The sequence below is a fragment of the Styela clava genome, chromosome 14 (genome assembly GCF_964204865.1).
Source record: "Styela clava chromosome 14, kaStyClav1.hap1.2, whole genome shotgun sequence".
NCBI classification, from domain to species: Eukaryota; Metazoa; Chordata; class Ascidiacea; order Stolidobranchia; family Styelidae; genus Styela; species Styela clava.
The window spans coordinates 3,987,178-4,001,507 of NC_135263.1; the positions used below are offsets into that span (position 1 = coordinate 3,987,178).

A 14,330-nucleotide genomic window follows, 5' to 3' on the forward strand; every position below is an offset into this window, starting at 1 on the left:
CTCAGCGGCAAACGAAGTGATATTTCCAATAATCAATCCTATTGTCTGCAACAGATTTTGTTTTATATCTTTTGTACAAAGCTCCGCCAAATAAAACACGCCCGGCGCTCCTCAAAAAAAAATAGTAATTAACGAATTATGGTTTGGGTGAAGGCTAGGAACGCAGGATGTGCTGGAAATTCAAATTTTTAAAGCATTCCGAGCCCTAACTGGATAAAGACTAATTTGTTATTATGAAAAGTGACGGGGGTGTTTTTTCAAATTTCATATATTTGCATCAGAGGCGAACATATTTTACGGAGGCATCAATTCGATGACGCAGAAGTAAGGGCACCCTCTTAGTGTGTGTACCAGGTTAGCGTTCGGCCAGAATTTTATTCCGATTTTTCTTATTTTAGTTTTTAATCACGAGTTCGGGACTGTCTGTGTTGGCCGAATGAATATACCCCCTGTCCATAGGTTTTTAGTCCCTTCACACAACTTGATGTAAATAAAGTAGGCGAATAAAATTGGTTACCTCCATATTGGTACACACACTTCTGGATTGCCGAATCAAGGACCTGGTCAAATGACAATAACTCGACATAGAGTTAATAGACACGGTTATAGATAAAAATACACACGATAGATCGATTTAAATCAGGACGTCGAAGAAGCGAGAAATTTTAGCAGGTTATTGATTGTAAAAACCAACTAAGTTGCTGAATTTTGGAAATTTTATTAACGCACCCAAGATATTTAAAAGGAGAGGATTACTACGGGATACGGTACGCAGTACTCACGTGATGTTTCCAAATGAGAAAATTGGTAAGTTCGGTGGATATTTATGATAAAATTTCAGGGCATCGTGATCTTATGGCTTTGAGAGATTTACTTAAACCAGGGGTGGACAATTACTTTTCCGAAATGGGCCATTTACAGATAATGGACTTAGTTACTGGGCCGGAGGCTCGAAATTCGGTAGGAAAAACTATGAATAAAAAACAGTTTATTTGCAACAGCTAGGCTGTCAACGTTGATATAATAATGAGAAGCACAATGTAACAATAGGGGTCCTTATGACGTTATTTTCGTCGATATTTTTAACTCGAATTTATATATATAAAATCTATAGTCGTAATTTCAGCAAACACAAGTGGGTCTGATGAAACACTTCGGTGGGCCGGTAATTTGCCCACCTCTGACTTAGACAATTTCAGAAACACCATACAGGAAAATATCTAGAATTGCAGACCAGAAATTGCTTTATTTATTGGTCATTCCAAGTTCATTAATAAACCAATCGAGTCACTCACAGTCTTAAATCATGCTAAAATTACAATGTTAAAAAAATCAAGGTAAAATTCTTGATTATAAAACTATAACAACTAATTAAAATTACTGAAAAGGTAGTACCGGTCATCAACCAGTGGGCCATGACCCACTGCTGGGCCACAATGACATGTTCAGATGGGCCATGAATATATTAAAAATTGCTAGAGATATAGATAATTTCATTTTCTTCTTTATCGCAGTGGCAATGAATGATAATACTGTTTTTTGCTACTGAGAGACAATTTTCGAACCTCCTGAAGTATGCGCACCAAGATGGTGCACAACCTGAACTCAAGTTGTGTACCAGGGTGGGGTTCAGGTTGTGCGACATCTTGGTGCACATACTTCAGGAGTACCCAATTTTCTTTCTAATTATTAGAGCAAAAGTGTCTATATTTGTGAATTTAGTTTTTTGCTTTTCTATTACTTTTTTCCTTGCATGTAAAAGAAGATTGGTCACAGCATTTTGCAAAGGAAATGGGTCATAAAGGAAAAAGTTCACTGGGTGTACCTATAAAAATAACTGATTGGTAAACAATTAAAAGTTGCACAGAGAAAAAACGAATCCAAATACCAGTTCGAAAACAATAATATTAATCATTATTAATGAAACAGTGCTATAACAAATTGAAATCATCATATCATAAAATTTTTTTCTTTACAAAACCGTTCGCGTGCCAAGTTTTGAGCGTAAGGCGTGCCGTGCCTTGTGTTGTGCACCCCTGGCATAAAGACACAACACAATAATCGATTTAAAATAATTCAGTAAAATTAACAAAACATTTATTGTTGAAACAAAAATACAAGGATGAATCAGTGAAGATTACACTAGCGAGCCTTATTTGAAAAAAGTTCAGAATGATAAAATCAGGCCTATTTCATCCATTGATAAATATTCAATCAATTTAAAGGTTGAAAAAACGGGAAAATGAAATAGAAATTTTTTTTTTTATCACAATTACTGAAACTTATACAAAAATTTGATTAATAAAAAGTGAAAGTTGCACCAACAAATATAATTGTAACTACTATAACTGCACAAAATTATTCACAAATGCCCGAACCACCTCCCCCCTGGCTGGTCCCCTGATACTATAAGCATTGAATCATCGACAAATTTATATTGCTCATCTATAGTCTTATTGGAAGCAAAACACAAAATGAATTTAGGCAATCAAAATTTTAAATTTAATTACTAATTCCATAAAATGGGGAGTCGACACTTGATTTAAAATGATTCATTAAAATTACCGAAATATTAAATCCTAAACAAATACAAAATAAACAGAGATAACGTCCTATTAGAATAAAATTCTTATTAGAATGACGGGATGGAACCTATTTTATCCATCAATGACTATTTAAAATTTGAAAACAGGTAAAAATATGACTCTGAAACTCATTAAAACTACTAAAATTTATTTGCACTATAAAAAATATGATTATTAACGAGTTAAAGTTGCACCAACAATTATAAATGTAAATTCCAAAAGCAATAGTTCAATCATATCCCACCACCACTATATAATATAGCCTACTATGACTGCACAAAATCAAAATTAATTATTCACAAACGACCGACCCATTCGACTCCCCCCGGAACATGAGCATTGAACCAAATTTATACCACTTATCTAAAGTCTTATTGGAAGCAGAATACAAAATTATTTCACTTTTTGATAAATAGCCTACCTCAAGGCAATCAAAATTTTTGAAATGATCAATTCCATAAAACGGGGACACAGTAGTCAATTCAAAATAATTCATTGAAAATGATTATCAAAATCAATTTAAAGGTTGAGAAGGGGAAAATAAAATAGAAAAAAAAACAATTTATCACTATTACTGGAACTTATACTATGCAAAAATATGATTAAAAAAGAGTAAAAGTTGCACCATCAATTATAAATGTAACTACTCTAACTGCACAAGATTAAAACAAAATTATCACAAATGCAATTATAACAATTGTAAATAAAATTTTAAAAGCAATAGCTCAACCTTATTGCACTGTTAAAACCTACCATAACTGCACAAAATTAAAAATTAATTACAATCGCGAAAGTATTCTTGACTCATGAATAACAAGATCATGAACAGATTGTAATTCCACGATTGACGTAACACCCAACAATTTCATTGTCACTCCAAATTCGTCCCGTAATATTTCCAAAACTCTTTGGGCCCCCCTTTTCCCATCACAAGCAAGGCCCCATAATATTGGCCTTCCCACAAAAACAGCCTTTGCACCAAGAGCAATAGCTTTTGCTACGTCTCCCCCGTTTCTTATTCCACCATCAAGGTAAACTTCGCATCGTCCATCGACTGCTTTTACAACTTGGGGAAGAGCGTTTATAGTGGGAAGTACGCCATCTAGCTGTCGGGCTCCATGGTTTGAAACCAAGATACCTGCTATATTATGGTCGACTGCTTCCAATGCCATTTCTGCAGTCAAAATTCCTTTGACTATGATTGGTAGATCTGTGATAGTTTTTAACCAATCAATATCTTCCCAGCTTAAAGATGGATCGATGAGAGATGCAACGTATTCAGCTAGTCCTGATTCTCGTGCACTTTTTACCCCTTTAGGAAACCCATCCTCTTTCGTAGTTTCATTTTCGAAATTTTTTAGGGTCAAATTTGAAGGCAGAGCAAACTTATTTCTTGTGTCTTGATAACGTTTACCAAGCAATGGAGTATCTACAGTTACGATAAGAGCCCGATATCCATTCCTTTCAGCTCGTCGAACTAGATTTTCAGTCACAGTTTTATCTTTGTAAACGTACAACTGGAACCATCTTATTACATCAGGAACGTTTGTTGTAATTTCTTCGATACTAGATGTCGCCCAAGAGCTTAGTACAAAACCAGTACTAAGAGAGTTTGCAGCTTTTGCAGAATCAATTTCACCATCATGAGATGCCATTTTGTTCATAGCAGTAGGTGCTATGCAGATTGGAAAAGCAATCTTGCTTCCCAGGACTGAGCTTTCCATATTAACATTCAAAACATCCCTCAAAACTTGTGGTTGAAATCTCCATGATTTGAAAGCTGTACAGTTCTCCTTGAGAGTTTGTTCATCTGTGGCACCAGACTTGTAATAATCCAAAGCATTTTTATCCAATCGTTTTGCTGCCAATATTTCAAAATCTTTCACGCAAATGCACTTGTCAGCCATTTGTAAAGATATATATATTCAGCAGTTATCCAAATGTTGAATATATTACCGTAACTATTTATCTAAAAAAAATCACAAATTCACAATTATATAATTCACACTGTTATTGAATGATTTACATTTAGGTGGCAAGTTGACTATTTTTGTCCCATTTTGTAAGACTCATAACCAGAAGGGATTTCCTCCAGTTTTGAGTAATAACTCAAAGGCAGAATAAACTAACCAATCAATGTATACAGAAAGTTCATAAAATACTGAAAGTTCTCAATATATCTTAACCAAGTTTGTTTTATTTATATCAGGTTTAACTTTTTTTTTTTTGCCGACCATTAGTCTAAAAAAGCATCAAAGTTTTGTTATCTACCATAATTTAATACACAACCACCTTATGAACACCCTGAACCTCTTTATTGGTGAGGATGAGACCAATCAGACTGGCATTGTAAGACGACAAACTGGGGACTCAGAAAGTCAGGAAAGGCTAAAACTGATATAAGTTCAAACACATTCTAAATTCTCTCATGCTCAGTGGAGAACAAATAAAAAAAATTTAAAGAGTTTGAAATTATAAATGCAGTGATTTGGTTACCAATTTTTCTGGTAATAAAAAAGGGGAATTTTTGGTCCTACTATGAAACTTTTCTCAATTCACTTTGGATATTCTTGGTATTTGTAAAGAAAAATTGAAGAAAAGCAGATGCTTGATAACCGAAAGATGAAACGAAAGTATCAAAGCAAATATATACAATGAACTTAATTGAAGAAGGTTGTATAATCTATGGAGAATTGAACTCTGAAACCTACCAAAAACGTTTATATACATATATAGGCCGACGCATACTGTAAAAAGGGCATCACTGGTATTCACATCCAGAAAAGATTATTTTGGTTGATCTGATGTATTTACCATATAAAAATTGGTTATTATTTTAGCTCTATTAAAAGATAGAGGTCTATCTGTGTTAGCTGAGTGAATATACCCATAGATGTTTGTCCCTTTACACAACTTGATGTAAAGTAGGCGAACTAAATTAGTTGGAAACAAAACCCCATATTGGTACACACTCTTCTGGAGCACCTAAAAACCAACAACATACTTTGGTCAAGCCTACTTTATTACAATTTGACACCTAACTTATTGAAGGCTCAGCGGTTGGCACATTGTGCTAGGGTTACCTCTTTACAGGTTGAAAATCAGTGGGGGTTAATCATGTGCGAAAAAATCGCTGGACTCTTTGTTATCGTAAGTGGTTAACATAGCCGCTGGTTGGTTCTAATTCCTACACCATAAAGTCCATGCATCTGAAACAAATAACTGATTAACTATTCCCATACCCGACATGACTGGTAACCAGACGGGGGCATATGATAAAGTCTTCCTGTCTGCTTTCTTTTTCCTTGTGATAAATGTTAAAGTCCTATACTAGGATAAGAAGGGACCAATTACAAAAGTAGCAATTTGACTGTTACAGTTATAGCATGAGAAAATTCTGATTAGTCATGGTTCCATGATTTTCAGTAGTGCAAGAGTCAAAATGAAATTAAAATAGACGGGACATGTCCAAAAAGTAATTTTCAATTTGAAAAAACTAAAATTAAAGAATAGAAATTGTGAAATAATGAACTTTACTAGAATCATAAGCATAGAAGAATTTTGAGTAATAATTAGATTTTATTTCCAAAATTGATATCTCATGAAAACAATTGAATGCTCACTGCCAGAACAAATTCAGGAGGAAAAATAAGGAGCAAAAATTCAACACCATCAACCTTGTTATCACAATATATAAAAAAAAACAAATTGCAAGCATGCTTTAAAGCAAATGATAAATCACTCATTGTTTCACTCTAATAAAGCAAATGAGAAAGCACGCATTGTTTCACTCTTAAAAAACAAACAATAAAGCACTCATTGTTTCACTCTAATGAAGCAAATGAGAAAGCACTCATTGTTTCACTGTTAAAAAGCAAACGATAAAGCACTCATTGTTTTACTTTAATTCGAGATAGACATAACAAAAATAAAAAAACAGATATGTATACAAATTGTGCAAATGCAATAAGTTGACAGCTGTTAATGAATTGATAGTGTTTACGACACATTCACTAATAGAAGTCCTAGTTGTTAATTTAAGAAAGGATAAAAGATATGTACTATTAAAGCAAGAAATATTATTACTTCGGTTTTATAATGCAAGATAATAAAGAAGACTATTGTTGAACAAGTTCAGTATCTTAGAGCTTTAAGTTTTAATAGACAAATTCGTCATAAAGAATACAAATTTCTCAAGACAATTTCAGAAATCTGAAATAAATATTTTCGGGTTTGTCTAAAACGGTCCAAAGTCATAAATGAAAAAATAGAACATCTGAGAAGACTGATTGGGAGGTTGCAAGCAATGGCTGACATGCTAAGTACGATTGTCATCGTAACAGATATGCTATTAGATTTGACAGCATTCCTAGATTTGAAGCAATTCTAGACAACTCTATTCCAACTGTATCACCATCAGCGATGGACTCCCGAGAGTGCGAGGTGGTTGAAATGTTATTGTGACATAAATATGTGGCGGTGTGTTTCTTGGTTGACGATCCAAGTTCGCCCCCGCAAAAAAATATGTGAAGTGTCCACCCCTGATCACAGTAATATTAAAACACATAGCAGGGAAGGATTGGTGATCATCAGCAGTGGATTTCTAGTAAATGTTTGGTTACTGTTGAATATGAATCATATTAGTCAAGTTCATCTTCATAAAATTTTCTTCCATCACCTTCTCTTTGACCTTGGGGATTAGGTTTCATTACTTCAAATTGTTTGCTCATTGCCTGGAACAAAATTTTGTGAAATTCAGGATTATTGACAACTTTCAGAAATGAATCATCGTGGAAAAAATTGTTGGCAAAGTGCTTCCCAATATGAGTGTCGACAAAGTGAGAAAATACCTTAGAAGCATAGTCATAAGATTTTTCAAGAATTCCAGAGTCAATTTTCCCTAGATATTCTGGGAAAGCTTTTTGATCAGTATCTGCAACAATGCTGAGTAACTGGGTGAGGAACTCACTCACAGAATTGACCACTAAAAATCCCTCTTGTCCATTGAAAACCTTCATATTTTTATCAGATGATGCTGTCTTATTTCCATTTTCAAGATACATGACTTGCGATTCAGTCAACACTGGTCCGCTGTAATTGATGAAGTAACAGCAGGTTTGGGAAAGTTGATTAAGCATCGACAATTCCTCCTTAGTGATGGATTCTGATGACTGCTTTGCCAAACTACAGGTGACTAATGAAACATTTCCATCTTTCAGAGAAGAATAAAAATCAGAAAGTTGATCGGCTGTTTGAGCCCAGTTGGTTGCCTCTAGAAATTGTACTTTTGTATGCTTCAAAAATGAGGCCAAGCTTTTAAAAGCTTCAAAATCAAGATTCGTGTTGCGATCGATTATTAACCCAATCAGGTTAATCCCGTATTGTGCCGCGGCCACAAGACATTTGTCTATTTTACGATCATCCAGGTCACAGTCAAGCAATCCTAGCCATCTAGCATTAGTATGATGGACCACTTCTATAACATGGCGATAGGCAGAATATTCCATTGAGTGGTCACTTACAATCGCAAAATGGTGAAATGTCGTGTTGTTACGTTTCTTTATGGCCTCGATCAACAAGCGTAATTTTTCAGAATTCAAATTCATGGTGTACAGCGAGAGTTGGGAAACATACACATGTTGTGCATTTGATATTATATTTAGTAACATAGTGTAAGTCGATTTTCGAACAATGATAGACAACATTTTGAAAGATATATTTGGAATTCGCTCAGCAATCGCCATGACTGCCAGTTCTTCTTCAAGTGGCAACAGTTTTTGTTTCATCGAAATCTCTTGTATTTTTGAACCAAACCTGTTAATCACATCAGAACCACATTCATGCAATATTACAGCAACACGAGCATCAGAGATGACATTCTTTTTCAGTAATTTATCCAAATAACCCATCAAGTATTTACGTTTTGCATCCAAGGATTCTGGAATAAATTTCTCAGCTATTACACTTGTTGACTTGTTTAAAACAGTTCCAAAAACATAATTCAAAGCAACTTCCATTCCAGGTTTTTCATAATATTCATCAACAAATTTTTCAAACTCACTTATTTCAAAACAACACGCGTGAAGTGCTCCAAGAATCTCTTGCAAGGACTGGTGTGAAAATCTGACCCTCATATCATCATCATCTGCAACATTTTCCAGAAATGTGTAATCTGCATCTTTGATGACAAGTCCTTTCATTTCTTTCATATTCAGATTGAGCCCCTCAATGTAATTCGCTGGGAAAATAAATCGACTTTCTTTCATTCCATGAAATGCCAATTTCATCAATTCTTTAAGCTTCTGCTTTTTATTTCTTTTATGTTGAGAACCAGAAAAATGCCTCAAAACAGACACCATAAGGTAGGAGACAGTCACAGTATCTAGTTTTATTTCCTCAGAAGATTTTAAAACTTTAGCAAGGTAAGAAAAGAACATTGGATTCGATATTAGAGTTAATGACTTCTCTCGCAGTGCTTCAATGAATTTTACTTTCCCAGAACTGATCATTGAAGCAATCAGATTATCTAGTGAATTTTTATCAAATCCTCTCAAAGCAAATGGTACAGCAGGCCTTTGTTCTGGATGCAGCTTTCCATATATCGACCAACGCGACGTTGATAAAATCTTCATTTCTGGATAAATGTGCCCAGAGAGAAGATTTGCTATAATTGTGTTTGTTTTTACGACATCCTTCCGGAAAATTCTAGGGTACCGGTTTTCACTTTCAAATATCTCCTGTGCTTGATCTAAGCCATCTATTATCAACAGGACGCAGCTGGAATTTTCTGCCAACCAATTTTTGCCAACTTCGTGCAGATGTGAAGGAAGTTTTGCTCCAAGCTGTTGAATAAACAAAAGATCAAACACATTTGATTTGCAATCATCTTGCAAGTTTGAGACCTCAACAAGATAGACCATCTTGATGTTTTTCAATGAATCCAATTTATTTTTCAAAGCCAACATGGCATAAACATGAGCAAATGTTGTTTTTCCAGATCCTGTGTTGCCTAGCAACATGACATGGTTGACTGATTTTCCATTGTGAAGCTTGGAAATATCAGTAGCTTCCACATCAGTACCAATAACTGATTTATTTTCAGTATCTCCTGTTAATTTAACCTTGTTCACTACAGGAAGAAGTATTTCATCTATTTCAGTTTTTTTCTTGATATTGTTTGTGACAGATTCAACTTGCTCTTTAGTAAAACTATTCACAATTTCCAGAAATTCTCCTGAATCTGCCAATTTTCGCTTCTTCTCTGGTGGTTCTGAGCCAAGCCTTTGAACTGCCCCTTCCTCCAAAACGTGATCATCTTGAGCAACATGATCTTGATCCAAGTTTCCAACTGATGATAACGCTCAACTATTTGCTTTATTAAGTGTATTATTTCTGCATCCGGTTTATCAGGAAGTCTTGCTTTCCAAGCCAATAAAAATTGAAAACTGCGCTCCTCTGCTTCATCTTTGTAGTTCTCAGCAATATTTGCAACTGCCCTTTCAGGAAGTGACAATCCATTTCTTGATCTTGCAAATTTTTTAAAATATCTTGATAGAATGCGTCCAGTAACTTCATAAAAAACATCTTCAAATCTTTCTGCTCGTGGTGGGACCGGTTGCTGCTGAGGTTGAAAATAATGTAAATGAATTTCTCTTAGTCTTTGAGGAGTTGCATTATCTCCGTTCCTTTCCTTCCAAAGTTTGAGTATTTCTACTTTCTGTTCTTCAACAGAGAGATGAATGTTTTCGGTGATTGTATTGACATCATAAAAACTTAGTGATAATCCATAACTAAGTAGTGCAAATTTCTTGAACTCCCAGGTTGATGGAAACTTTTTTATGATTTCAACGAATGTGTCCTCAATTCGTTCATTCATTCTTTCTTTCACACACGATACTAATTCGTATGAGGTACCGTAAATAGTTAAATTTTATGGACAATGTTTACAGTGCAAAAAGCAATAGTGGAAAACTATAAACCTCGTGCCAATCAATCAATCATCATTTATTCGTCAATGATTCGCCAAAACTAAATTTAACCTCAATCTCAACAAATTCCTTAATCTATTTTTAACTAAAACATCAAAATTTGGTTCCAGTTTGGCTGTGGCAGCATCCGGTGGGCCAGATTGAATTACCTAGCGGGCCGAATTTGGCCCGCGCGCCGTACTTCACTCATATCTGGACTACATAAATCTATTTAAAAAATGGACTATTTGAACAATTCGCTAAGCAAAGAAACGAAGTAAAATTTGGCCATAATAAATGATATAGACTATATATACTAAGTCTGTATCCAATTTGGCAACTCTTACCAAATTTTCAACATGGCGTTTTTAAACATGATATTTTTGGTGTCGCTGTTGGGCGTCTGTCTGCGGTGTTTATTTTCATGAATAATCTGGCAACGCATAAAGCATCAGCTGATTTTGCATCGATGCCTTTTTCGTAAACTCTCGCATCGCTCAATTGAGATCTGAGTTCTGGCAACGGGGATCGGCGCTTTCAAAAACGAGAAAGATGTCTGCTAGACTAGAGCATAAGTTCTCAAAGTGCTCCGTACGATGCCCCAGGGCCCCGCGAGAGAAACCCAGGGGTCCGCGAGCTATTGGATTACTGTTCAAAATACTGAATAATTTTGTAACTGTTCAAATGAGCAATAACAGCTTTGATAAAATCTGACAACAATATAGCCTCGAAATATGGTAAAGAGGCGGAATTAAAAAATGACATTATTTATGAGCAGGAGCGCAGCCATGATTCTTAAGAGGGAGGTGAGTCAAAATTGGAATCAGAAATTTCCGCGCAACATTCTTCGCGATTAAAAAAACGGATAACGAGATTTCTGTTGCGTAAAATATTCAATCCATGACCGATGCGAGCATATAACATGTCTCGTCGTTATAATGTAATTGTGCTCATCGTTACTCACGTTTGGTTCGAGATTTCTATTAGGATTACTAAAATGAGAGAATACTATTCTAAAACAAGAGAGCTACGCACAAATATATGGACACGTTAGACCAGAGCGAATCAGTCCTTACCGGTACCTTTGACGCTACCGGTACCCTCAAAAAAGTTCTGAATTTCCAGTAGCAAGAATTTTGCAGAATCAAAACGTACAGCCAGTCATGACACTGACTAAAATCCGTGTTCCCATGGATAAAAAATAATACAGCAAAATTTTAGACGAAATATCAAATTTCATAGAATTCACGCAAAATTTTGAAATAAATAAAAGTAATAGCCTTCTAGCGAAAAAATTAATCTTTAACCACTGAAAATTTCAAAGCAATTGGTCCAGTATTCGAAGAGAAAAGCGATTTTTTAAAAATGGAGACGGAGACAACAACAATAACAATAACAACAAAATTTTGAAACGATCGTTATGGCCACTAAACGTGTCCAATAACATAAAATATGTGATAAACTGCCAACAATATATATATTTGAAGTCGTATTTTTGCGATTTTGGGATTTGATTCGTTCTTTCGAACTTGAGATTATTTTTAGGCAAGATATCGCCGTTTAAAAAATCACACTGTCTGGGCAAAACACTAAGAATTGAAATTTATTTTATTGCATTCGGCTCCGTCGGTAGTTTCAGAATTAAATAAAGGTACATCGCGGATCGCGCGCACAATTGATTGCGTGCGGCTCCGTCGGTAGTTTCAGGATGGGGAAAAAAGGTACATCGCATGCACAATTGACTGTGTTTCGATTTCGCAGTTACTACGATGAGTACCTAACATAACACCAAATTTTGTGATTTACAATGTCTATAAAAGCGTTTTCAATCTGATGTGAGTCTGCTAAAACCAAACGTGTGATCTTTCATTTTAAGTTTCAGTTTTAGGATTTTAGAATGCCGTTTTTCAATCACGAAATTTGAGTTGCGGATTTACCTCTTTATTAATTATTATTTTTAGCATTTCGTCGCCGATGACTCTAATATGGTAACATGTTTTTCACATTGAACTCATAATTCCCCAAACAAAGGAGCAATTAACGTCGAGAACAAAGAAGCAATCAACGTCGTCATTGTGTAACAATACATGTATATGCCGAGGGAAATTTTCAATTTAGGAAGAATAAACACCGGCGTAAAGATGTTTAAAGGTTCAAAAACACGCCATGTTGACGAAAAAATCGGCGATTGTAACAAAATGAAATCGCGCACGTTATTAGCGGCCTTTTAAGTCTTCCAAAAATGTCAAAAAGAAAAAGATTCGCCCCTAATTTATTAATATGTTTGTCAAGTGTCAAATTTACAACTTTAGTTTATATAATTTGTGTTTGAAATTTAGATTTATTTATGACTTGTGTTGACCCTATTAAAAAAGGTTCAGCATTCATAATGAGTAAAGTACTTTCAACTTACTCAGGAATATTAATCTGAAAGTAACAACTTTAACATTTATTTTGGGGCTCCGCGAATAATATTCACCCCTTCAAGGGCTCCGCAACACCAAAAGTTTGAGAACCCCTGTGCTAGGGTAACTTACTCTGCCCCTACTCCCTGACTCCACTTTTACAACTTACGGTATGGTACCGACGCAGGGATGACTGACAGATGCCACGACTTCCTACCTAATCCTAATGCGTCAGTATATATTTCCAGTTATTTCCATCAATAAAACCATTCCAAATACGCAAATAATTTTAAAAGGAAATCCTCTACCATAAGCTTCGGTATATAGCAAACTGATGACGTAGTCATGCATCGCTCATGCGGAGCGAAAGCGGCCGTGGGCGAACTATATTCAATTAACCATGGTTCTGCTTTTGCATTTCGGTTTTCTTGTTTGTACATTACTGTGTACTTATTTATTTGAAAGATTTATATTTATTTGAAATACGCTATGTCCATATATATTTTCATTTATTTGAAACTGTTCGTTTGCATTAACATATTGGATTTTATGCGCTGCAAACAGATTTCGCAAAAATGGTTCGCTACCGGTATTAGATTTGATCGTAGAAAGTCAGAAAGAGACGGGATACCGGTACCGGTACATGTTTAAGACTGTACTGGTCTAAGACACAGATGTGCGACATGCAGCCCAACAAGTATAACTGCAGTTTAGGACTTCTGCGTTATAGTAGGACAACAGACATGAAATATACAAATAAAACTCTTGTACAATACACAGGACAAAGAGGTACGGCACGACGATGATATGTACAATAGGCAGTTTATGGCACGTTCATGTCTCAGGTTCTGACTGTCTGATGTGAAGGGATGGGAATAAGGTATAAATCGCATTTTTGTGTGTTTTACATAGAGATTGTAACGAATAGATTGTACGAAACAAATAAAAATTTGTTCTGAGACGGGAATTTGCCAAAAACCAACGTTGGTTGGGACCACGACACAAAAAGATTGGGTTATAAGAAGGTAAACAATAAGCAACATATGTAGAAATTTTTTGTTCACACCTGAGTTGATAAATTTGAATTTGTATCGGTATAAGATGATCTTTTCATTAGCAGCGATCCAAGGAAGTAACTGTACAAAGCTAATAAACCATAAAAATATGCAGGAACTAGAGACAATAGATCAGTGGGTTGCCCGAGACCTGAGCAATGGGAGTCGGTTGCATCCACGATGACATCGTTAGTCAAACGGAGAAATTTTTCATCTGCCAGTCTTTTCTCAACTTTTTTTCACCAATCATCAAAAGGCCCTTTGTATCTGAAAAATAATGCCTGGAGAGTAGAATGTCCTTACTGCACGAAAGCTAAT

General features: G+C 35.3%; 1 protein-coding gene across 1 annotated transcript; it reads right to left on the reverse strand.

The window, feature by feature from the left end:
* Window positions 1–662: 662 nt before the first annotated feature.
* LOC120340701 (2-Hydroxyacid oxidase 1-like) lies at window positions 663–4,561 on the reverse strand. Its single transcript, XM_039409039.2, has one exon. It carries the CDS (start codon window positions 4,490–4,492, stop codon window positions 3,365–3,367), a length of 1,128 nt encoding a protein of 375 aa, XP_039264973.2. The 5' UTR covers window positions 4,493–4,561; the 3' UTR covers window positions 663–3,364.
* Window positions 4,562–14,330: the final 9,769 nt, after the last annotated feature.